The following is a 24,844-nucleotide window of genomic DNA, read 5'->3' on the forward strand; positions in this document are numbered from 1 at the left end:
GATCACTTTACAAGCACAGGTGCTTTTCTGAGGTTGTATCAACAGCAGGCCATAAAAGCCTCAAGGGCCTTGAGACACCCACTGCCCCTCATAAAGTAGCAGTTCCCAGCAGGGTACCATTGAACTGCCAGGGCCCCTCTCTGAGGGAACACCACACTCACTGACTCCATTCTGACTAATGCTCCAAGCTTCGAGGTTGGCCCCTGATCTGTTTAGATGCACGGCCTGAAGCCGGCACCCTCATCCAGAACAAGAGGCCTAGAGGCTGTCATGGCATGATTATATGGTCGCTTCAGTCTGTCCTGTCAGGGAGACATGACTGTGCTAGCCATCCTGGAGCAGAGGTGGCCTAGGGCCAGGACTTCACACAGCTCGTTCTCCACACAGCACCGACGTCTCGTTCTGAATATGGTCGTGGCTGGATGCACTAGGAGTGCCACCATCACCACCCTCCTCCGCCCTCCTCCACCATGGGGCTGGAACTGGCTCACCCAAGGCCAATGACTGTCCTTCCCTGGGCAGGAGAGCACGCCCTCCAACCGGCACGCTCATACCTCTGGCCCAAACTCGTGGAGACAAGTACCCGCACTGAGGAGCTCCTCTTCTAGTACTGGATGAGGAGGGCACAAGTGAATGCTCCCCTGAGAACGCCCCCCCGGAGGCCAGCCCCCACACAAGTGGACAGTGGGTCCCACAGCTCCCAGGATGAAGCCCACACTCTGCGGCCCCTCCATGCTCCCCATGCTCTGCTCCCCACCCCTTCCTTCACCTCGCTCATCCTGAAGGCTCAGCCTGGAGGCACCCCCTGACCACAGCCCCAAGCACCCCACAGCCCTGGCTGCGCTGTCCCCGGTGCCCGTGGACCCTGCTGGAGCAGCTGGAGGGGCAGCCGTGGAAGGGGGGCAGCAGCCCCGGCCCCTCACCTTTGATCTCCAGCCACTGTTCATAGTCCTCCTCGTCGTCCTCGTCAGGAGACTGGAAGACGCTCGGGCGGCTGGCCACGGGCAGCTGCTTGGCGTGCACGTAGTTCTTCATCTGGCCCGGCGGGCTACTGATGAGGGGGGGCCTCTTCCCGGTGCGCGGGAGCACACGAGGCGGGGCAGCGGGCGCGCTCGGGCGGGCATCTTGGGATACAAGGAAGGATACCCACACTCAAGGTCTGTGGTGCAGGTTTCCTATCTTCCTGCCTAACCTGCACACCCTGAGCCCCAGGTGGCTGGGTTCTTAACTTCTCGCATAGCACTGGTAGGCAGTGGGTGACCAGAAGTGCTCAGGGAGGACGCCACCCCCATTTTACAGATGAGGACCCCTGAGGCGCAGAAAAGAACCTACTGTGGTCCCCCAGCCCGGGACTCTGCAGGCGGCAACTCTGGCAGTAGGTGCCTCTGATGCCTATATCCATAGACTAGGGATGTTGCAGCTCTTCCGATGAGACCTGAACCCCCACGTCCAGCTTACACTCACTGCCTCTGCTTGTCAGTAGCGGGCTGGAGCCAGTCTATTTGGGACTTTTCAAACACGACTCATGGCATGAGACCCTGCAGTGAAGAGCTCAATAGCCCTTTCTCCCTCTCTGTGGGCAAACTTGGCCTTGGGTTAACTGTCTCCACTGTTACCTGGGAAACCTGACAAAGGTTGAAGGTCAGCTGTTTCACCAGTAACTTTCTTACAGTAAAAATGAGACTGGTAAACTGTACAACCACAGATACAGGTGGTGATTCTCACACCTGGCGTGTCCCATGGGGCTCCTGTGGGCCGAGCGCACCCGTCCCCCGCCCCCGCCCGAAGAGGGTCCTGTTCCTTGCACCTGGGCTGCCGCTCTGACTCAAGCCTCAGTCCCACAATCCTGGGGCATGCTTAGTCCTGGCCCCTACCCCCTGGATCGAAACCTGGCTTCTTTGTCTCCACTTCTTGGGGGTAAGCATCTAGAGGGCAAGGTCTGCACTCTCCCCTTGGGCATTTAGCGTGAGGACGAGTAGAATGAGGGCGCTCAATGAACGAGGGGTGAGAGGAACAAGTCTAAGGTGGGACCTGCCATTTCTGAGGTGCTGAGGGACCCTTGGGAGAGAAAGCCAGCAGGGGGAGCTCTAGGAGGAGGTGAGATGGGATGGCGGGGGGCCTGCACTCACCTGTGCTGGTCTGTGCCTTCTGCAACTTCAGAAACTGCTGCAAGAAGCTGCCGTCGTTGGCAAACTTGTTGGAAACATTAGAGTTGTGTGCATTTGCAATTCTAGACCCGAGACAGAGGACAGACAGGGTAAGCCTTGAGAAGAGGGGAGGGAGCACGCCTTGCCGGCCTCAGTCCCACCCCCACCCCTGTGTTCTCACCTAAGGGGACCCAAAACAGGCCCCCAAAGATGCCAGGGAACAACTGAGTGCACAGAGCAGTCTTCAGAGTAGTAAGATGGAACAATCTTGTTCTAGTCAGAGCAATCCCACCTGTGCTGGTGTTCTCTCTACCCGCATGTTGACCTTCCAGGTCCAAAGGGCCTCCCCAAGAAGATGGCTCAGAACCACCTGCCACACTTACTGTTAACAAATCATCTGGGCTATCACTGACTCTTACGTCTGTTTTCCCAGCTAGACTGCAGAGTTCTCAAAGGCAGGGCCTATGTCCGTACCTGCATGTGACCGCAGTTCCATGCCTGGCTCAGCCAGCGCTTCTGTGGGTTTCACATGTTTAGAGGAAAATACCCAAAGCAATTTCTTGGTGGGAGAATTACAGGGGAATTTTATATTTTTATTACTTTCTCTTTTTGAAAAGAATATGTTTTATTTTGAAATAAGAAAAATTTATTTTTAACGAACACAAAAGCAAACCCAGAGGCCTAAATGTTTAATTCAAATTCATCTTTCCTTATCAAAAAAGTGATAGAGGCTCATTATGAGCAAATGGGAACGTGGAAAAAAACAGAAATGTAGAAAGCAAGGAGAAAACCCTAAAAAAGTCTCCTCACCTCACAAGAGCCACAATTAATACTTTGATATACTTCTTTGATTTGCCCCTTAGATTAGAAATAGAGGAAATAAGGCTGTGATCATAGCATATATTCTACTTCTTTCATCTTTTCCTACAGTATACTATCTTGCTCTAACCTCAGAAACTCCTCGTATGTGCTGCTTTTAGGGGCACATCCATCATACAGACACACCCAATAACTGAAAAAGCTCAGGGAGCCCACAGGTCTGAACTTTTTCCTTTAAAGTTTTATCCTCCTAGAAATCCGTTCTAATGAAGTAAAAGTGGAAAAAAACCTAAGTAGTCAACAAGGGGCACTGGTTAAATAAATTACGAGACATCCATAAGGCAGATGGAGTGGCCCTGAAAAGTTAAATTCTTATAAATAAAGCAACCAAGCACAACGTTAAATGAAAAACAAAAAGGCAGGATATAAAACAGTATCTACAGGGTGGTCCTACTTATGTAAAAATATATTTGACTGAAAAATTGTTACAAAAATCCATCAAATGCAACCAGCACTTGCCTCTGGGTTGCAGGGTTACAACTGATTTTATTTCTTCCTCATTTTCCTCTCCTCTACTTCCCAGGTTTTCTACCACATATATGAATTATCTTTGAAGTTAAAAAACAAAAGAGAGAGAGAAGGCAGTAAAAGTTATTTTATATGAAAGAGAAAGTTCTGCTGATAACCAGCCTTGGCATTAAACAAGCAGGGCCTTCTAGTGACCCTGGCCCTGTCCTCATGCTGTGTGCACCTCCCTCAGGAGGGACAGAAAGAAGGCAGGGACAATGAAGGACAAGAAAATACTTCGGGGGGAATTCTCTGGCGGTCCAGTGATTAGGACTCCGCACTTTCACTGCCAAGGGCCTGGGTTCAATCCCTGGTCAGGGAACTAAGACCCCGCAAGCCATACAGTGCGGCCAAAAAAAAACCCCCAAAAAACACTTCTGGTCAGCAGCATGTCAGCACACGAATTCCACTTGAAAACCACCCATAACAAACGGCAGAGGCTTCCCTGGTGGTGCAGTGGTTAAGAATCCGCATGCCAACGCAGGGGACATGGGGCCCTGGTCCAGGAAGATCCCACATGCCGCGGAGCAACGAAGCCCATGCGCCACAACTACTGAGCCTGCGCTCTGGAGCCCGGCCACAACTAATGAAGCCTGCGCCTGGAGCCTATGCTCTGCAACAAGAGAAGCCACCGCAATAAGAAGCCCTCGGCAACTAGAGAGAGCCCACACACAGCCATGGAAGACCCAACGCAGCCAATAAATAAGTAAATAAATAAAATCTATTTTTAAAAAAATGGCAGGGGTTATCACACAGCTGTTAAATGATGGCTTTTGATGAACAGATAAACAAAACATGGTCCATCCACACAATGGAATATTATTCAGCCACCAAATAAAGAAATGAAGTACTGATACATGCTACAAAGTGATGAACCTTGAAAACATCACGTCCAGTGAAAAGAGCCAGACAGAAAAGGCCATGTATTACATGAAATATCTAGAATAGGTAAATCCACACAGACAGAAAGTAGATTAGTCGTTGTCAGGGGCTGAGGGAAGAGGGAATGGGGAGTGATTGCTAATGGGCAAGGGGTTTCTTTCTGGAGTGACAAAATGTTCTGGAATTAGTGATAACAGTTGCACAATGCTGTGAATATACTGAAAATCACTAGGTTGTATAGTTTAAAAAGTCAATTTTATGGCATGTAAGTCATATCTTAATATGAATAAATAAAACTTTAACACTGTGGCGGTTCTAAAGAGTTGTAATGCGGGGGTTGGGGGGAAGCTTTTCCTTTAAAAAGTGGGGGGCGGGGGAAGCGACATATGAAATTGACCACAATTTAGTGAAACAAAGCAATGACATGGGAAGGGAATATATCAAAATGGTTCTCTTGAGGCAACCTGAATGTTTCTTATTTCTGCAGCACGAGATTCTAAGGTGTTCTAAGCTTTTACAATGGAGAAAACAACCTTATTTTCAAAGCTACCCGTACTCTGCACCCACCCACCTGATGTTCCCTTTTGGCTGCCTGATCCTGGCGCTGAGATCCAGCAGCCTCCAGGGGGCCCTCTTGGAAGCAGTCCTACAGGCCTTTCCCATCTTTGTGCAAGTCCTTCCATAACCCCAGGGGTGACAGTCCACAAGCCCACCCACAGATCACTCAACATCCAGTCCCCATGTTCCTGAACACCCTGGAGGTTCCAACAAGAATAAAGTCTAAGTCCCGCCCTCAAGGAGAAGCCACGGACTCTTAGAAAAAGTGGGAGCTGGAACAGAGCCTTAGTGGAGGGCTAACATGCTCCACACTTCAGATCGCAGAGGAAGGGGCTTGTCTCTGTCAACCTCCAGCCTGAAATTCTTGGATCTTGTCACCCTGATCACACCACACCTGCTCAAAACTCTTGGGTGCCCTCATGATCACACCACCCCTGCTCAAAACCCTTGGGTGGCCTCAGAGTCTCTCAGGACAGTCAGGAGGAAACCCTCTCTCCTGGTTCAGAAACAGCCCCTTTGGTGCAGCAGCTCGAGCTGCCTGACACACAGGGGCTCACCTCCCTTCTGCCCTTTGCAGTCCTTTCCTGCTTCCTCAAAGGGCTGGCTCTGCCTGGGGCCTTCAGAATGCAGAGCCTCTTCTGCATCCCTACGGCACCTGCTGCATCTGGGAGCACACTGCCTCACGTTACCTACCAGAGCATCCCTTCACAAGTAGACTGTGAGCCCCATAAAGGCAGAGATGGAATCTGGGTTTTTGCTCCATGCTGTATTCTTGGCCCCTGGCCCACAACAGGTCAGCAGTAAATAACCACTGAGTGAAAGAGCTGGCAGCCATCCTCTGGGCTCCCATACACCCCTTGTTTCTCTCCTGCCACACAGCCTCCTGAAAGTGCACCTGCGTTCCTCCTTGCACCATCAGGCTGTGGCTAGATGCAGAAACACCTCGACTACTCTCGCAAGCAAAACCCTCTGTCGGTGACCCTCGAAGACCCTAATCCAGCCTCAGGGTAGACTTACTCGCCAGGATGCCGGGGCTGAGGGCTGGCCACCTGATTCTGCTTGGCTTTCTGCTCCATTTTGGCTTCAATTTCCCGTTTCTTCTGAGCAATGAGCTCCTCCTGGTGAAGGATGTTCATGTTCATTTTTCCAGACTTGGGAGGAGCAACCCCAAACCACCGGTTAGCCTTTCCTGGGGAGGGAAAAGAAGTACAACAGAAATCACCTTTGCTCCAAAAACATGCCCAGCAGCTGCTATGGGAGCAGCCCAGATGCTGCTGCCCACAGCAACTGACATTCAGATTGACATTCACACATCTGTTCCTTCATTTATTTAGCAAACATTTACTGAGTTATACACCAGATGCTGTACTTGGTGCTAATCAAGACAGAAGGGGCCTCTGCCCATGTGGGATTCACCTCTGGCTGAGGAGACAAAAGACTTGTAACAAAAAAGTAGTTGCAAAATCATGATAAGAGCTCTCTGCTGGAAACAAAAAAAGAGATGAGAAAGCATAACAGAGAACCACCTATACAGCTAGCCAGAAAATAACCTTTAAAAAAGGGGACATTTAAGCTAAAACCAGAAAGATAAAGAGGTGGCTTCCTGAAAAGCCACATGGGGAGTGATCTGGGCAGAGTAAGAAGCAGAGGTCCAATGTGGTCAGAGCAGGCGGTTCCAGGGGTGGGGCTAGCGGGGGTAGGGCAAGATAGGGAGTCTGAGTTTTACTTAAAGGGTTTTAGGAAGTGACTGGGGAGTATTAAGCTGATAAGATCCAACTGGTATTTTTATTTTTAAGATCATTCTGTCTACTGATTGGCCAGAGTGCATAGGCAGCAAGGAGACCAACGAGGAGGCTTACTGGCTCCAAGCAAAAGATGATGGTGTCTTCAGACAAGGGTGGTAGTTGTGGAGATGGATAAGACACCTCGAACGTTCCCCATGGGACTCAAAATAAAATCCAAATTCTGAAAGCCGATTTTCAAGACGCTGCCAGAGATGGCTCCCCTCCCCCACTTCCACTTCATCCCTGACATTCTTCAAAATGACAAGCTCTCAAGGCCTTTGCACTTGCTGTCCCCCTCTGCATAGAAGGCTCTGCCTTCCAGGCCTTCCAATAGTTGGCATCTTCTCATCTCAAATATCTTCTGCTCAAAAAGGCTTTCCTTGACCACCCAATATCAGCAACCTGCACCTCCACTCTCTCATATCATTATAACTCACTCTCTGTAAAGATTTCCTTTTTTGTGTATTGTGATGCCCCAGTAGAAAGTAGCCTTCAGGAAGGCATGGCCCCGTTTTGGTTACACTACATCCTAAGCAACTAGCACAGTGCCTAGCACACAATGAATATTTCTTCTATGTATCCCAGTTTGGGTGGAGGGCTAGGGCTGGGGTGGGGGAAGAATAAGGCTTGTGCTAAAGTAGGAGCTCTAAAGACCCAGGAAAATGTGTACAGGGAGGCCAAGTGCAGTTCGGAAAAACAGCTTTTCCAGAAAGCGGGATACAGGCCAGTCAGGAGCTGCCACGAAGAGAGGCGCAGGACAGCCCAAGGTTGCCACTGGCTCGGGGAGCGGAGCTCTGAGCAGCCCTGAAGGCGGTTATTTCGGAAAGCAGGCGCAGGGAAGATCCCGGTGGCGGCCTTTAAGGAAAGCCTGGCGTCCTCAGCAAACCAGCGGTTGGGGGGGGGTGGGCGGGGGCGGGGTAACTGGGTCTGGGGTCTCGGGAGACGGGGGTGGTGCAGAAGCCGCCTCTTCCAGCCACCGGGAAGCTGAGGCTAAGGGCCGGCGGGTTGAGGTAGGCCCGACGGTAGGGCTAAGCAAAGACTCATAGCCCGAAGACCCAGGCAGACGCTTGCGGGGAGGCGGGGGCTGTTACCTGCAACATCCCGGTTGTCCATCTTGAGACTCATCCAATCCCACAATGCTCCGGCGCCACCGGGGGCGAAGGGGTGGTGGTGGCGGGGGGCGCTTGTTATAGTACGCATGGCCTGATGGGAGATGTAGTCCGCGTCGGCAAGCCACGCCCTGCCATTGTTTGGACACCTGGGGTCTTCACCCTAGGAATGCAAACCTCAGCCCATCGGAAATCTCCGGTCACAGTCCCGCGGACCAGAGGGTGTCGCCTTTTCTCAGACCTTCCCGGAGCCGCGGCCACTCCAAATACAAACTACATGTTCCAGGATGCTTTGTACAGAAGCTCTCGCGAGAAACGCGAGGCGCTCCCGGCCCCGCCCCGTGCGCCTGCTTCCGCCTCCCTGTGGCGGCAGCTTGTTGTTGGGGAGGCCAAAATGGCGGCACAGGCGGCGGCGGCGGCTCAGGCTGCGGCGGCCCAGGCAGCGCAGGCCGAGGCGGCTGAGTCGTGGTACCTGGCGCTCCTGGGCTTTGCCGAACACTTCCGCACTTCCAGCCCGCCCAAGATCCGCCTGTGTGTGCACTGCTTGCAGGCCGTGTTCCCCTTCAAGCCGCCGCAGCGCATTGAGGCCCGAACACACCTGCAGCTCGGTTCCGTGCTCTACCACCACACCAAGAACAGCGAGCAGGCGCGCAGCCACCTGGAGAAGGCGGTGAGCGCGGGCTGGGCCGCAAGGGTGGAGGTGCAGGCTCTTTTCCGAGCTTGGGCTGAGGGGTCGCGACCCTGGCGGGCGGCGGCCGCCGGCGCCGCTCCTCCGGGACCTGGGGCGTGACTTCCGCACCAGCAGCAAGACCCCGAAGACGTGAGCCTCTCAGGGGACCCGAGGGAACTCGCCCCGTACCGTACTTAATGTTTCTGGTGACAGGCAGAGGCCTAGGACTCCGGTCCGGGTACTCCGACAGTTGCGTCTTTCAGGAGCAGCAGGGTTGTGCCCCCATCAGTGATGAGGGGAGTCATAGGTGAGAGACAGAGGCCCAGAGCCTAGAGACAGTCGTTTTAAGTCCTGTAAAAGGCAGAACTGGGCGGGGGGTGGGGGGGTGTCTGGATTTCAGGGCCTAGGGCTCCTGCTTTCTCCGTATCTACCTGTGACTTCTCTTCCTCCCACCATCCACTCAACCGTCCCCTTCAGAGGGCAGGCCCTATCTTCCCATGTTGACCTGTGGGATCTTGGTGCCTCAAAAAATGTGGGAAAGTGGCCATCATTGTTCCCTTTCTGGCTGTGCAGTTGTTTCTACTAAGAGCAACACTGCGCTCCTGTCATACGGTGTCTCCATTTGCCGTTTACCCAGCTTTATTCTGCTTAGAGGAGGGACTTCTTTTTTTTTCTTTTTTTTTTTTAATGGTTACTTTCCTCTCTTCCTGCCAGAGGTATGAGGTGAGTTTTTTTCTTGTTTTTTTTTTTTTTTTGATGTTGGGAGTAGGAGTTTATTAATTTATTCATGTATTTTTGCTATGTTGGGTCTTCGTTTCTGTGCGAGGGCTTTCTCTAGTTGTGGCAAGTGAGGGCCACTCACTATCGCGGCTTCTCGTTGCAGAGCACAGGCTCCAGACGCGCAGGCTCAGCAGTTGTGGCTCACGGGCCTAGTTGCTCCGCGGCATGTGGGATCCTCCCAGACCAGGGCTCGAACCCATGTCCCCTGCATTAGCAGGCAGATTCTCAACCACTGCGCCACCAGGGAAGCCCAAGACTTCTTGAATACAGTCAACTTCGATTTTAAAAATGTGTTGATCCTGGGCTTCCCTGGTGGCGCAGTGGTTGGGAGTCCGCCTGCCGATGCAGGGAACACGGGTTCGTGCCCCTGTCTGGGAGGATCCCGCGTGCCGCGGAGAGGCTGGGCCTGCGCGTCCGGAGCCTGTGCTCCGCGGTGGGAGAGGTCCGCGTAATACAAAAAAAATAATAATAATAAAAGTGTTGATCCTGAGGTAAATCTGAACCCACCGGTGGCTAGTAACAAATTGCCTTTGGTAGGATAATCAGATCTTTGTTTTGCAGACTGTAAAGAGTTGGAAGGGGACTTTAGTTCTTTCTTGATCCACTTCCTTGTTTCACGAATGAGGCAGTATGGGCCCAAAGAGGTAAAGTGATTTGCCCAAAGCCACACAGCAACTATTAACAAAATTGAGCTCAAACCTAGGCTCAAGGGCTTCTTTGGTGGCGCTGTGGTTAAGAATCCGCCTGCCAGTGCAGGGGACACGGGTTCAAGCCCTGGTCCGGGAACATCCCACGTGCCACGGAGCACCGAAGCTGGTGCGCCACAACTACTGAGCCTGCGCTCTAGAGCTCCCGTGCCACAACTACTGAAGCCCGTGCACCTAGAGCCCGTGCTCCGCAATGAGAAGCCACTGCAATGAGAAGCCCGCGCACCGCAACAAAGAGTAGCCCCCTCTCGCCGCGACCAGAGAAATCCCGCGCGCAGCAATGAAGACCCAACGCAACCAAAAATTAAAAAAATAATAATAATAAATAAATTTACAACAACAACAAAAAATCTAAGGTCAAGATCGCCAGGGTCCATGCCAAGACGATAAGTCGTGGGTTGTTGTTGTTGTTGTTTTTTAATTAATTAATTAATTTATTTTTGGCTGTGTTGGGCCTTCATTGCTGCCGCGGGCTTTCTCTAGGAGCAGTGTGCGGGGGCTACTCTTTGTTACAGTGCACGGGCTTCTCATTGCAGTGTCTTTTTTTTTTTTTTTTTTTTGCGGAACGCAGGCCTCTTACTGTTGTGGCCTCTCCCATTGTGGAGCACAGGCTCCAATGCGCAGGCCCAGTGGCCATGGCTCACGGGCCTAGCCGCTCCGCGGCATGTGGGATCTTCCCGGACCGGTGCACGAACCCATGTCCCCTGCATCAGCAGGCGGACTCTCAACCACTGCGCCACCAGGGAAGCCTCGCAATGTCTTCTCTTGTTGTGGAGCACAGGCTCTAGGCGCGTGGATTTCAGTAGCTGTAGCACATGAGCTCAATAGTTGTGGCTCGCAGGCTCAGTAGTTGTGGCGCACGAGCTTAGTTGCTCCACGGCATGTGGGATCTTCCGGACCAGGGCTCGAACCCGTGTCCCCTGCATTAGCAGGCGGATTCTTAACCACTGCACCACCAGGGAAGCCTTATGGTAGTTCTATTTTTAATTTTTTGAGGAACCTCCATACTGTTTTCCATAGTGGCTGCACCAATTTACAGTCCAGCAGTGCACAAGGGCCCCCTTTTCAGGGCTTCCCTGGTGGCACAGTGGTTAAGAATCTGCCTGCCAATGCAGGGGACATGGGTTCGAGCCCTGGTCCGGGAAGGTCCCACATGCCACGGAGCAACTAAGCCCATGCGCCACAACTACTGAGCCCGCAAGCCACAACTAGTGAAGCCCACGTGCCTAGAGTCCATGCACCACAACGAAGAGTAGCCCCCGCTCGCCACGACTAGAAAAAGCTCATGTGCAGCAACGAAGACCCAGCACAGCCAAAAATAAAATAAATGAAATAAATAAAATTATTTTTTTTAAAAAAAGGGACTTGAACTTAAATAGACGTTTCTCCAAAGAAGATAACCAATAGGCGCATGAAAAGATGCTCAGCATTGCTAGTTATTAGAGAAATGCAAATCAGAACTACATTGAGGTATCAGCTCACACCGGTCAGAATGGCCATCATCAAAAAGTCTACAAATAATAAATGCTAGAGAGTGTGTAAAGGAAAGGAAACCCTCCTGCACTGTTGGTGGGAATGTAAATTGGTGCAGCCACTATGGGGAACAGTATGGAGGTTCCTTAAAATAGAGTTGTTGGGCTTCCCTGGTGATGCAGTGATTAAGAATTCACCCACCAATGCAGGGGACACGGGTTGGAGCCCTGGTCCGGGAGGATCCCACATGCCTCGGAGCAACTAAGCCCGTGCACCACAACTGCTGAGCCTGTGCTCTAGAGCCCGAGAGACACAACTGTTGATCCCACGCGCCACAACTACTGAAGCCTGTGTGCCTAGAGCCCATGCTCTGCAACAAGAGAAGACACCACAATGAGAAGCCCGCACACTGCAACAAAGAGTAGCCCCCACCTGCAGCACCTAGAGAAAGCCCAGGGGCAGCAACGGAGACCCAGTGCAGCCAAAAATAAAATAAATAAAAATTTTTTTTAAATCTAAAAAAAAAAACCGAAAGATGCCGACAGCAATGTATATATTAAACAACAAAAAAAAGTGGAGTTGTCATATGATCCAGCAATCCCACTCCTGGACATATATCGGGAAAAGATGAAAACTCATTCAAAAAGCTACATGCACTGAAATGTTCATAGCAGCACTGTTTATAATAGCCACAACATGGAAGCAACTTAAATGTCCATCAATGGATGAATGGATATAGAAATGTGGTATATGTATACATAATAGACTACTACTTATCCATAAAAAAGAATTAAATAATGCCATTTGCAGCAACATGGATGGACCTAGAGATTATCGTACTAAGTGAAGTAAGTCAGGCAGAGAAAGACAAATAGCATATGAGATCACTTATATGTGGAATTTAAAATACGATACAAATGAACTTATTTTAAACAGAAAACAGACTCACAGACATAGAAGGCAATCTTATAGTTACCAGGGGGAAAAGCGGTAGGGGAAGGATAAATTAGGAGTTTGGGATTATCAGATACAAAGTACTATATATGAAACAGATAAACAAGGTATAGCGCAGGGAATTACATTCAGTATCTTGTAATAAGCCATAATGAAAAAGAATATGAAAAAGTATATGTAAGAATATATGTAACTTAATCACTTTGATGTACACCAGAAACTAACACAGCAGTGTAAATGAACTATACTTCAGTTAAAAAATAAAAATATATAAGCGCTTGAGCATTTGTGGATTTTGGCATCCTCAAGGGCTCCTGGAACCAATCCCCTGAGGATACTGAGGGACAATTGTATCTTCTCCCATTCTCTCCATTCTGCCTTTTTGTTTTGTTAATAGTTTCCTTCCTGTGCAAAAGCTTTTTAGCTGGGTGTAGTCCCATTTGTTTATTTATTTTTTTAATTTATTTATTTAATTTTGGTTGCATTGGGTCTTCGTTGCTGCGTGGGCTTTCTCTAGTTGCGGCAAGCGGGGGCTACTCTTCATTGCGGTGCGCAGGCTTCTCATTGCGGTTGCTTCTCTTGTTGTGGAGCACAGGCCTTAGGTGCGTGGGCTTCAGTAGTTGTGGCTCGCAGGCTCTAGAGCGCAGGCTCAGTAGTTGTGGCACACGGGCTTAGTTGATCCACGGCATGTGGTATCTTCCCAGACCAGGGCTTGAACCTGTGTCCCCTGCATTGGCAGGCGGATTCTTAACCACTGCGGCACCAGGGAAGCCCCCATTTGTTTATTTTTGCTTTTGTTTCCCTTGCCTGAGGAAACAGATCCAGAAAAATATTGCTAAGGTTGATATCAAAGAGTACACTGCTCATGTTTTCTTCTAGGAGCTTTATGGTTTCAGGTCTTTAAATCTTTCATCCATTTTAAGTTTATTTTTTTATGTAGAGTGAGAAAGTAATCCAGTTTGATTCTTTTGCATGTGGCTGTCCAGTTTTCCCAGCACCATTTTTTAAAAATATTTATTTATTTATTTCTGGCTTAGTTGGGTCTTCGTTGCAGTACGCGGGATCTTTCATTGCAGTGCGTGGGCTTCTCTCTAGCTGTGGTGCGTGGGCTCAGTTGCCCCACAACACGTGGGATCTTAGTTCCCCGGCCAGGGATCGAACCCACGTACCCTGCATTGGAAGGCTGATTCTTAACCACTGGACCACCAGGGAAGTGCCCCAACACCATTTATTGAAGAGGCTGTCTTTTCCCCATTATGTATTCTTGCCTCTTTTGTCGTAGATTAATTGGCTGTATAAGCATGGGTTTATTTCTGGGCTGTCTATTCTCCATTGATCTATGTGTCTGTTTTTGTGCCATTACCATACTGTTTTTATTGCTGTAGGTTTGTAGCATAGTTTGAAATCAGGAAACATGATACCTCCAGCTTTGTTCTTTTTTCTCAAGATTGCTTTGGCTACTCACGGTCCTTTGTGTTTTCATAAAATTTTTAGAATTATTTGTTCTAGTTCTGTGAAAAATACTATTGGTATTTTGAGAGGGATTGCATTGGATCTGCAGATTGCCTTGTGTAGTATGGTCATTTTAACAATATTAATTCTCCCAATCTATGAGCACAGTATAGCTTCCATTTGTTTCTGTAGTCTTCATTTTCTTTCATTGATGTCTTAGAGTTTTCAGAGTATAAGACTTTTACTTCCTTGGTTAGATTTATTCTTAGCTACTTTACTCTTTTTGATACAGTTGTAAATGGGATTGTTTTCTTAATTTTTTTTCTGATAGTTCATTATTACTGTATGGAAACACAACAGATTTCTGTATATTAATTCTGTATCCTGCAACTTTATTGAATTCATTTATAAATCATATTTTTTGGTGATATCTCTAGGATTTTCTGTATATGGTATCATGTCATGTGCAAACAGTGATAGTTTTACTTTTTCCTTTCCATTCAGCCTGTTTCTAGCAGTGGTTCATAGTCACTGTATATATATATATATTTTTTATAAACTTATTTAATTATCTTTGGCTGCGTTGGGTTTTCATTGCTGTACGCAGGCTTTCTCTAGTTGTGGTGAGTGGGGGCTCCTCTTCGTTGCAGTGCATGGGCTTCTCATTACAGTGGCTTCTCTTGTTGCGGAGCACGGGCTCTTGGTATGCAGGCTTCAGTAGTTGTGGCTCACAGGCTCAGTAGTTGTGGCCTACGGGCTTAGTTGCTCTGAGGCATGTGGGATCTTCCCGGACCAGGGCTCGAACCTGTGTCCCCTGCATTGGCAGGTGGATTCTTAACCACTTCGCCACCGGGGAAGTCCAGTCACTGTGTATATTGTCCTTATCATATTTTGCCCACTCAGTGCTGTCAAGGAGAAGCAGCCATGCCTCAGATTGCTTCCTTGTAGCTGCTTGGCTTTTGGACCCATAATTTAAATCCTTATCATCGTGGAGAGTTTTCCCTCGATTTTACAGAACCCTAAATCTTGTGGGGTCTTCCATAGAGCCACAGGGTGCCCTCTGTAGGTCGCATTGTCGTTACACCTGGAAATACCTTTCTTTCTGTCAGGTGCATCCCTACGTGAAAGTTTGTCCAGATTTCAGTTAAAGTGCCATTCTTTGTAATGTTTTCCTTCTTTGGTTGTTTCTGATCTCCTTTTGTGTTGCAACGCAAGCATGCTTTTTTAAAACTTCATTCTTTATTAGCTGTGCATTTTTTCCAAATCACGGAGCTGTCAATTTTTATTCTTTCCTTTCATTCTTTACTGCGTAAAGAATCATATAAGTGCTATAGATAAAACTTTTAATTGACCTCTGAACTTAGTATCACATTCATCTTCCTTAATTATTATTTTCATCATCTTTTGCTTTCCCTATGAGAGACCCTAACCTCGTTTGTAATCACTTTTTTATATATATAAGGGTAGATTATTATTTCTGTTTCCTCAGCTGTATTTGTAAGCTTTCCAGAAGGAATGTGTAATATACTCACCCATCTGCTTCATCAGTTCATTTGTTAAGGGTTCCCATCAGAGGGACGGAGAGTATTTCTCCCTTTCCTCAGCAGCTTTATCCAAGTTGCAGCCATTGGTCTCTCAGTCATACCTGCCTCTGCAGGCCTTCGGAGTACCTGCTGGCTGCCTCATTCCCTGGATCTGTTCAGCAGGTCCTGTAACTATTACAGTGCATGACAAGACAGTTCACCAGAGAGCCTTCTCTTTTTGCTTATGGTTTTGGCAGGGATGGGGATGCATCTACAGAATTCTTTTTTTTTTTTAATTTATTTATTTTTGATTGTGTCAGGTCTTCATTGCTACACACGGGCTTTCTCTCGTTGCGGCAAGCAGGGGCTACTCTTTGTTGCGGTGCCAGGACTTCTCACTGCGGTGGCTTGTCTTGTGGAGCACAGGCTCTAGGCACGTGGGCTCAATAGTTGTGGCTCACGGGCTCTAGAGCGCAGGCTCAGTAGTTGTGGCACACGGGCTTAGTTGCTCCACGGCATGTGGGATCTTCCCGGATCAAGACTCGAACACGTGTCCCTTGCATTGGCAGGCAGATTCTTAATCACTGCACCACCAGGGAAGTCCCCTCAACAGAATTCTTGACTCCTTTGGGACTCTGACTAAATCATTCATGATTATAAGGAATGTCACTTTACATCAAAATCTCTTGGCTAGATACTTTGTGAAGCTATTTCTACAGGTTTTGTCAGATTGTGTTCTTTTTCATTTCATTTTTGCCTTGTTGTCTTTCCTCTTGCTACATACTATTCCTGTGTAAATTTTCAGTCTTCTCTTATATTTTACTGTTTTTCAAACAGTTCCATTTCAGTCGTTTGTGCTTCCACTGTGGAACTGAGAATCTTTATATCTGTACTTAGATGTGTATTTATTTCCCCCTTAACTTTCTTAATTTATCTGGAAAGTGCATCATCATCCTTAGATTTTGCTGATTTGAAAGCCACAGAGGAATAAATGCTACTTCTCTGGAATGGATTGTTCGTTATTTGCTATAATCCAGGCAGTCATTCTTTGGACAGTGGTCTTTAGTGACTGCAGCACCTGTGTTGATGCCATGTTTGCTTTCTCTGTGTGTTTGCAATGGGGCTACTTTTCAGTGGTTGTTCGTCTGACTTAGAAAGCAGCTCCAAACTGCCAGTCAGACACTCCTTAATTGTGCTTCCAGGTTTAGCCCGAGAGTCTATGGCTACCTTCCCAGCAAGTGATTAAAAGCTTCCCTTTCTTATTTTAAGGCCTAAAAGGGCTCAATTCTGGGCCTTTCATCATCAGGCACAGATGGAGCATATCTTTCATCCTTTAGGATCATGGCTGTGTCCTGGTAAATTCCATGCCACATCAGCTGGGAGCAGAACCTGGTACAGAAGCTGCATTTGCAGAACTTGGTGTTAAGCATTTTCATGGAAGAGTATCTGTGCTTCCTCCTGTTCGCATTTCCATTTTCTTCACTCATTCTCTGAGTCTCCCCTGACTTCAGGAAGTAAAATGTCCCTGAAAAGTTGCCCCTGTCTCCCCTGCAACCCCAACTTCTTCCGGTTCCTGCCTGGGAATTATTACAGTATTCTTGGTGCTTTCCACATGCCAGGCCCTGCGTTCATGGTTCTTGGAGCACTGTCTCTTTGGATCCTCACCAAACCCACAAGGTAGAGACCACTTCCGACTTGCCGATGGCAGTACTGACCGGGATGCTTGTAGCCGTGGTCACATGGCAGAGAGAGGCAAGGCTGGCTCCTAAATGTTGTGCTTCCATCCCAGAGGAGTTGCAGTTGATAACTATTTCTACACATTTTGGTGACTTAAAAAAACCTGATTTTTAAGAAAAACTTACCTTGGTTATGAGGTACAAGAAGCCTTGAAACACTCAGCCCTGAACTGAATGCCCTAGGAATGAGAAGTGTGCTGATCCCAGCCCTTCCACCCTTCAGGGTGCATGCTAGCCCTGTGGTGACCCTGGCTTTTCCTGAGAACCCCAAGGTGACCCCAGAGGCTTCTGGTAGGGTCATTCACATCTCTGCCTCACACCTGCAGGCTTCCTGGCAGTGACGGGACTCTCACTTTGGCTGCTTTCGCATGACAGGAAGAAGACATAAAAGTTATATTTTAGTGTTACAAAGTAAAACATAGGTTGAGGTAGCAACCTTGGGTAATTTGTGAGATGGACGTATTTTCTAATATCTAGATTTCTGATTATGAATTTATGTTACAAGTTTAAAAAGGTACAAAAGCAAAGTGATTTGATTGGCTTCTGACTGACAGTCCTGGGGAAGTGACTGGCTCTCCATGACATGGAGCTAGTCCTACAGCTTCAGAAATGGGTCATCTTGGGGACGGCTCAGGTGTCACTGACACTGATGCCTGAGCAAGAAACAGCGACGTTTAAAGACAAGGAGATGTCTGATGCCACTTAGGAATTAGAATTTTGTGTTTAAAAGGCATAAGCCTGGGCTTCCCTGGTGGCGCAGTGGTTGAGAATCCTCCTGCCAATGCAGGGGACACGGGTTCTGTCCCTGGTCTGGGAAGATCGCACATGCCGCAGAGCAACTAAGCTCGTGCGCCACAACTACTGAGCCCACATGCTGCAACCGCTGAAGCCCGAGCTCCTAGAGTCCTTGCTCTGCAACAAGAGAAACCACCATAATGAGAAGCCCACACACCACAACGAAGAGTAGCCCCCACTTGCTGCAACTAGAGAAAGCCCTCGCGCAGCAACGAAGACCCAATGCAGCCAAAAAAAAAAAAAAGGGCATAAGCCTCAGTTCTCTGGCCACTTGTGCATGAGGAAGCCCTCATTTCCTTGTGAGGATAGATAAAGTCATCATTCATGCAACAAATGTTTCCTGAGAGCCTCCCGTGTGTCAGCCCCTTCTAGGCACTGGGGACACAGAATCATGATGGGGCACATTATGGGGCTTTATCCAACATCCCCAGTTTGTGTGTGTGTTGAGGGCTGGTGGCCCACAGTGCATGCATGAGAGAATGGTGGCAGATCATGGCTCTGGGAAATGGATGCTAAGGACCACTAGGATCCAGCTCCTCCAGGAGTTGGAGTGTTGCTAACTCCCATGTGGGTCCACACCTCAAACTTTGTCCTCTGGCCCCTAGAGCAGCGCTCCTGACAGCCTCTCACACTGACAGACAAGGCCTTCCAGAAGGTTTGAGTCTTCAAACTTCACACATTACTTTTCAGCTCTCCCCGTGGTCACGAAAGGCCCCAGGGGGATGTGATGCTCTTTCTCCAGCCCTCAGGTCAGAAAACAGAACTGTCAGAGATAGAAACTGATCATTAACAGACACATCTGACTTATAGAAAAGAGATGTTAGTGGGTTCCAGCCCAAATGTCTACTGAATAGATGTTAACCACATAAAATCCCCAAGTGAAGAGACATTTGATGGGCCCATGTGGGCCTGGGCCCAGCAGCACAGGCCAAGGCGCTGGAGAAGTCGGCATAGTGGGGCCCTCCCCAGGCAGTAGGCAAATGGCTGTGTCCCCTCACAGTCTGCCCACCATGGACATACTTCTGTGGACTGTCCTCACGTGAATTTGGAGTATGCCTTGTGCAGTTGGGAGAGCATCCCTGGGGCACAGACTCATAAGGAAGGCTTCTTCGCCCCACTGGAGGAGTTTCACCTCTTGTTGCCCTCTTCACCTCTGTTGGGGAACAGTGACACACAGATGTAGTCAGCTTTACGCCAGGTCCTGAGGCATGGCCAAGCTTGACTTGGAAACTCAGCTGTAGGTGGTGGATTTACTGAGCCCACTCCGCCTTGGCTGCCAGGCTGGGTTGTCGAGAGCAAGCCACACGGCGCTCCGAGTGGAAGGCAAATGCTTCTCATGTGTGTCTTTATCCATCCTGTACTCTCTCTAAAGGGCTCCCCTTGAGTATGGAGGCCTTGCCTGAGATATGTCTTGCATGTGGAGATTAAGTTATGGAATTACAGAATCTTGAGGTGGGACCAGGTCTTAGCGTGTCCCTCACCAAGCTTTTTAGTCACAGAGTTTCCTACACGGTGTCTTTGTCCCTCCTCCCAGTTGGTGGCCTTCAGGAGTGTCTCTAGCTCGACTGCCCTTCCCAGTGAGGAGGAGTGGCTTCTGTAGAAAGCTGTGTGTACCAGCTTCATGATGTCACACGAGGCTGGAGCTAGGCCTGTCGCCACTGTCCATGTAGATGGTATTCAGCCAAGGAGCCTCATTTGGGGCCACACTCCTGGCAGCAGGCACTGGCCGTGTCCCTCTTGGGACCCTGAGCTCCTCCTGACCCTGTTGCAGGGGAGCCTTGGGAGGGGACACCCGGGCTGGCTGCGGAGTGCCTTTTTGCTGGGCTCTATGTGCACGTGCACTTGTATGTGTGTGTGACAGACACAGGAGCCTGGTGGCTCTCCATGTTCCCTCTTTCTCTCTGTTCTGTCCCTCTCCTCTACTCCCATAGCTCCCCCTCCTGGCCCACCTGTGTCTCTGAGGCAGCTGTCTCCAGACCAGCTCCAAGTCTTGCCGAGCCTCTTTGGTGACTTCCCTGGCCACCACTCAGCCTCAGAGACATCTCGAGCTCCAAGGCTGTCCCGCTGGCGTCACTGGCCTTTCTCCCTGGTGGCCAGCAGACCCATGGGCCTTCAGCCTCTTTCCTCTTTCTCCTCCTCTCTCTGCGTCCTTTGCTGCATCTAAGATGCTCTTAAAACTTGGATCTGATTGGGTGCTTTTGTTTTATGCGTCTGACTGGGTCAGGCTCCAGGGGTGACATCAGGGCATTCTTACCCACAGTCACATGAGTGGCACAGAGACCAAATGGGCCTTCCAGCCTCACCTCCCTGGCCCTCTGCTCTTCTTTGCCTGGAGCACCTCCCCTTCCTTCTTTGCCTGGTAACACCCATACTTACATCCTCATCCTTCAAGGCCCAGCCCCAGACACCCCAACCCCCACCACCTCCCTCCACATGCGCGTGCGTGCACACACACACACCACACACACATACACACCACACGCACTGTTCTCCCACAGAGCATGGCAAGTAAGAGTCTTCTGTTGGGCTCTGGATCTGCCTTCCAGCAACTTCTGAGACTCTGAGAATGTTTGCAGGACGAGTGGGTCAGCAGGAACAGCGTCAGGTATATGCTTGAGTCCTTGATAGTCTGACAGACTGTGGTCAGTGTGGTGGTGTGGCAGACGGTCCTGGGACCTCACCGCCTCCTGTTGGAATGTGAAACTCCAGGGCATAGTTATGGCCAAGTGGGAGCATGTCGTTATCTGAACCACGTCCCAGCCTGTGTACTAGCAGAGAGGGATGGTGAGCTCAGAACTCAGAATCATCCCTGCTACCCCTGGCCAGGTGCTGCCCACACCAGTCCTTCCTGGAGTACTCTTCCCTCCCCTCTGAGGCTAACTTTGCTCATTTCCAAACATCTTTTAAATGTCACTTCTCCAGGAAGGACTGACACCCACAGACCGACTCTCTAATTGTAATTAATTCCTCACGTCATGATTTGCTCTTGGCGTACTACAGTGAGTGTCATGTGGTGGCCCCTCTGTGCTCCTTCCCCTTGTGAAGCATTGCTGCTGTAGTGGGAGAGGGCTCCAATTCTGACTCCGGAGCCTGGCAGGATGGGAAGCCCGTGAGTGGGGGAGCAAGTTCATGTTCCCTTTACCCCAGACACGCCCTGGTTGCTGGACTAGAGGAAAAGCAAGCCCACCCTCTTAGGCTGAGCAGTCCATCTTCCCACTTAACCAAACACCTGCAGCCTTTGGTGACAAGACAACTTGTGTAAACCCCAAAGTGGAGCCAGTTAAGCAGGTGCAAAGCGTATGGTTGAGAATTAATGCTTTTTTCTTTCTCTTTCAGTGGTTGATATCACAGCAAGTATCCTTTTCTTGGTACTGTTCCCTTTAAGGAAAACTCTTTCTAAATAAAAAAAATGTGTTATAAACTTGAATCCTACCTATAATGCACACCTTGGGTTTGGGCTTTGCCCCACAGATTACCTGGAGCATCCCTTCAGACCAGTAGCTTCTCCCTGGGTGCTGTGCTCCTCTTCATGCCCCAGCCTCTAGCTCCACACCCAGCCAGCAGCAAGCTCAGGGATTACTGGGGGAATATGTGAACTAGGGGTTTTAGAGCGGGTGCGGATATGCCCGTCCGGCCAGTCTCTGCAGTGCAAGAACGCTGAGCTGTGGCCCTTTTTTTTTTTTTTTTTTGCGGTACGCGGGCCTCTCACTGTTGTGGCCTCTCCCGTTGCGGAGCCCAGGCTCCGGACGCGCAGGCTCAGCGGCCATGGCTCACGGGCGCAGCCACTCCGTGGCATGTGGGATCCTCCCGGACCGGGGCACGAACCCGTGTACCCTGCATCGGCAGGCGGACTCTCAACCACTGTGCCACCAGGAAGGCCTTGTGGCCCTTTTAAACTGACCATTTTGCAGTGTCTCTACTTCCTTAACTGGACATCATTAGATCCCGCAGTTTGAAGATGTTAAATTTGAAGCAGCAAGTCTTTTGTCTGAATTATACTGTCAAGAGGTAAGAACATATGAAGGTTTCTGAAAGCAAACTCCCTCTCCCTGTAGCAAAGCACAGTGGCAAACTGGGACTCTCAGGAGTGGACTCCCTTCCGGCTTTTAAGACTTCTCATAATTTTCTTATCTCCCACACCTGGCATGGGGCAGCCATGGGTGATCACTTGCTAACAAAGGCTAGCAGAATCTTTTTCTACCGAGGACTGTTGGAAAACAGCCTTGTTCCTAGGCTAAAGATGATTAGTTCCTGAACAAGTTTATATAGTTTACCTTAAGCTGGTTCCTGATGTCAGGTGTAGCTGAAAATTGCCCTTCCCAGCGTTGAGCAGTGACCCCTTTTCATGCCCCTGACCCCTCTCTCTGGTTGCAGAACAGGAAAGACAGCAATTGTTATCAATTTGACTGTTCAGGATTTTGAACTAAAGCTAGTTTCCGTTTAGTTGAGTGGGGAGTTATTTTAAGGTCGATACAAAAACTTCCCAGCCAGTGAGTCTAATAAAATATCTTTTCTTCTTTAATCAAGCACTTTGGCAACCCACAGATCCTTTGGTAAGTGTGAACAGGAATGGCCTTCTGGCTCTGCAGCTGCTGCATAAGGAATCCAGCTTGTTTTTTCCTCCCCAAACTTCACTGTTTCCTTTCAGAATTCCGTTGATGCAGCAAAGCCACTGCTGCGGAAAGCAATCCAGATCTCACAGCAGACCCCGTACTGGCACTGCCGCCTGCTCTTCCAGCTTGCTGTGAGTACTGCGGGCCCGGCCGAGATGCGTGGGTGCCTGTTGGGGGCCGTGACCTTGGGGCACAGCTGCCTCAAGTACAAATAAGCAGACTCTGGGACACATGGGTCTTCCTCAGGCTGCTGTACTGAGCGGATGGGGACACGGGAACGTTTCTTTGACCTGCTCACAAGTCCCCTCCAGACTGTCGCCAGGAGGCGGTACTCCCAGGGTGGGCCTCTCAGTCAGCAGCACCTGGGGTGATTGGTGGGAGTGTCCTTCCCCTGGAGCTGACTTGGGGCCTAGTCTTCATGTTTCTCTCCCTCCTGTTGCTCCCTTTGGCCTGCATTCATCAAAATTTAGGGAGCATTTCTTGCCAGAGGTCCACTCTGTTTTCTGAGAGCTGTGCAGAGATTCCAAGGGACTGCCTATTGAGCAAGAAACGCTGGAGTCAAGCCTTTTCTCCTAGAGCCCACTTTTGGGGCCTGCTGGGGTATAGCCTCACCCTGGTCTCCACACAGCCCCTCTGCCCTCAGCCTCCCTTAAGCTCCTCAGATGTAGGTGGTGCCTGGTCCCTGCACTCTGAGATGCTCAGCTGGTGAGGGGCTCTCTACACTGGGCTTTCCTGGCTACAGTGGAGGAGTCTGCAGGCCGGGGGCTGGGTAGACTCCTTCATGAGGAGTGCCTTTTCATCCTGGGGTCTGCCCACACCTCCCCAGCACTGGCCATCCTCTATCCTCTCCTGACCCTGACACAGCCTACCCACCAGGCCACCTCTCGCCCACCCTCCACGATAAAGCTCCATCACCTGCCTGAACACACAGTGGGTGCTGGGCTGCAAGTGTCCCCTGCTCCCTGGGGGAGCATTAATGCCAGGAGGATTTGGCTCAGAGGGTCCCCTGCTGAGAAGAGCTCACCTAGCCTGGGCCCCTGCCTTCCCTCTGGGCTTTTTTCTGCCCTGCACGTGCGCTGTCCTCCTTTTATCCTCCATGTGCTTTTGTGCCTGCTGGCAGAGGAGGAAGCAGGCCAGGCCGTGAGTCACCTGCCTCAGGCCACAGTATTGGTTTGTGCTGTGAGCACGGATCCCAAGATCGTAACCAAGGCCCCACAGGTGTCCCTGCCTTTCAGCCTGTCAAAGCTTCTGGGTTTGAAACTCCCATAGGTACTTACCCCTGAAAGAGTCCCTCCTTGTTTGAGGCTCCTCTGGCTGCTCCCCTAGTGACCACCCCCTGAAGGTGACCTGGGAAGCATTCAAACATACTCGCACAGCCTTGGAGGGGTCTGCACCTGTGAGTGTTAACTGCTGGCTGTATGCACCATTAAGCGTAGATGATGTACACTATAAACGAAGTGGAGTTCTGTACCCAAACACTGTCGATGAGATAATATGCTTAGTTTAGCTGAAAACTGACACTGAGGCAATTTTGTTGATGTAGGGAGGTTCAGTTTAACTCACCAGCCATAAGGTCAGGTACTGTAAAGCAAGTGGTTTGGAAATGAGGGTCATTGTTCTTTCTTCTTTTCAGCAACTGCACACACTTGAGAAGGACCTGGTGTCAGCCTGTGACCTCCTGGGTGTGGGGGCGGAGTACGCCCGGGTGGTGGGATCTGAGTACACACGGTAGGCACCCTCTCCCTGGGCCCCTCCTCCTCTTACTTGGAAAGAATTTGGCCATCTTGATCCTGGACAACAAATAGAAATGGCATTTCAGCATGAAACGATGGCCACCCTTATACATAGTAAGAGACATGCAAATTAAGGTAGCACCGAGATGCTGTTGCCCCATCGATTCGTGAAGTAAGGAGTTGTTGAGTTGACTGTGAGGGTGAGGGGCAGCTGGCATTCTCAGTACCATCAGCACTTGCACGTTTCTAAGATCTCTTGAAATAAAAAGGGCTCGTATGATTTTCTGGGTTGATCCCCTTCCTGGTGCAGTGCGAGAGTGGTGCTTGTAGAGAGTGTGGGCAGCATGCTTGGCAACCAGTGTCCCCAATCAGGGGATACCCAGGAGTTTTTAGATACATAACAGGAGACAGTAAGTGGACATTTGTGTAAAAGAAGGGACATAGGTTCATGTTATGCGTGAAACTGCTTAGACTACCTGGAGGCTAATGCCCTGGGGTTGGGGTCAGAGGTCAGAGGCCATCAGTGCTTCACTGTGTGCCCT

General features: G+C 49.8%; 2 protein-coding genes across 2 annotated transcripts in view; one reads left to right on the forward strand and one right to left on the reverse strand.

The window, feature by feature from the left end:
* SUGP1 (SURP and G-patch domain containing 1) overlaps positions 1-7,884 on the reverse strand; it is a 29,536-nt gene extending 21,652 nt beyond the window's left edge. Inside the window, exons 1-4 of the mRNA XM_065873299.1 lie at positions 7,849-7,884; positions 5,991-6,162; positions 2,130-2,230; positions 924-1,124 (exon numbers count right to left, since the gene is read on the reverse strand). Coding sequence (XP_065729371.1) covers positions 924-1,124; positions 2,130-2,230; positions 5,991-6,162; positions 7,849-7,882 — 508 coding nt within the window. The 5' untranslated portion in view covers positions 7,883-7,884. The remainder of the gene's footprint in view (positions 1-923; positions 1,125-2,129; positions 2,231-5,990; positions 6,163-7,848) is intronic.
* A 376-nt stretch (positions 7,885-8,260) lies between these two features.
* Positions 8,261-24,844, forward strand: part of MAU2 (MAU2 sister chromatid cohesion factor) — a 30,327-nt gene continuing 13,743 nt past the window's right edge. Inside the window, exons 1-5 of the mRNA XM_065874927.1 lie at positions 8,261-8,536; positions 21,293-21,310; positions 21,899-21,964; positions 22,605-22,700; positions 24,203-24,297. Coding sequence (XP_065730999.1) covers positions 8,261-8,536; positions 21,293-21,310; positions 21,899-21,964; positions 22,605-22,700; positions 24,203-24,297 — 551 coding nt within the window. The remainder of the gene's footprint in view (positions 8,537-21,292; positions 21,311-21,898; positions 21,965-22,604; positions 22,701-24,202; positions 24,298-24,844) is intronic.

This window comes from Phocoena phocoena, chromosome 3 (genome assembly GCF_963924675.1).
Source record: "Phocoena phocoena chromosome 3, mPhoPho1.1, whole genome shotgun sequence".
Taxonomy (NCBI): Eukaryota; Metazoa; Chordata; class Mammalia; order Artiodactyla; family Phocoenidae; genus Phocoena; species Phocoena phocoena.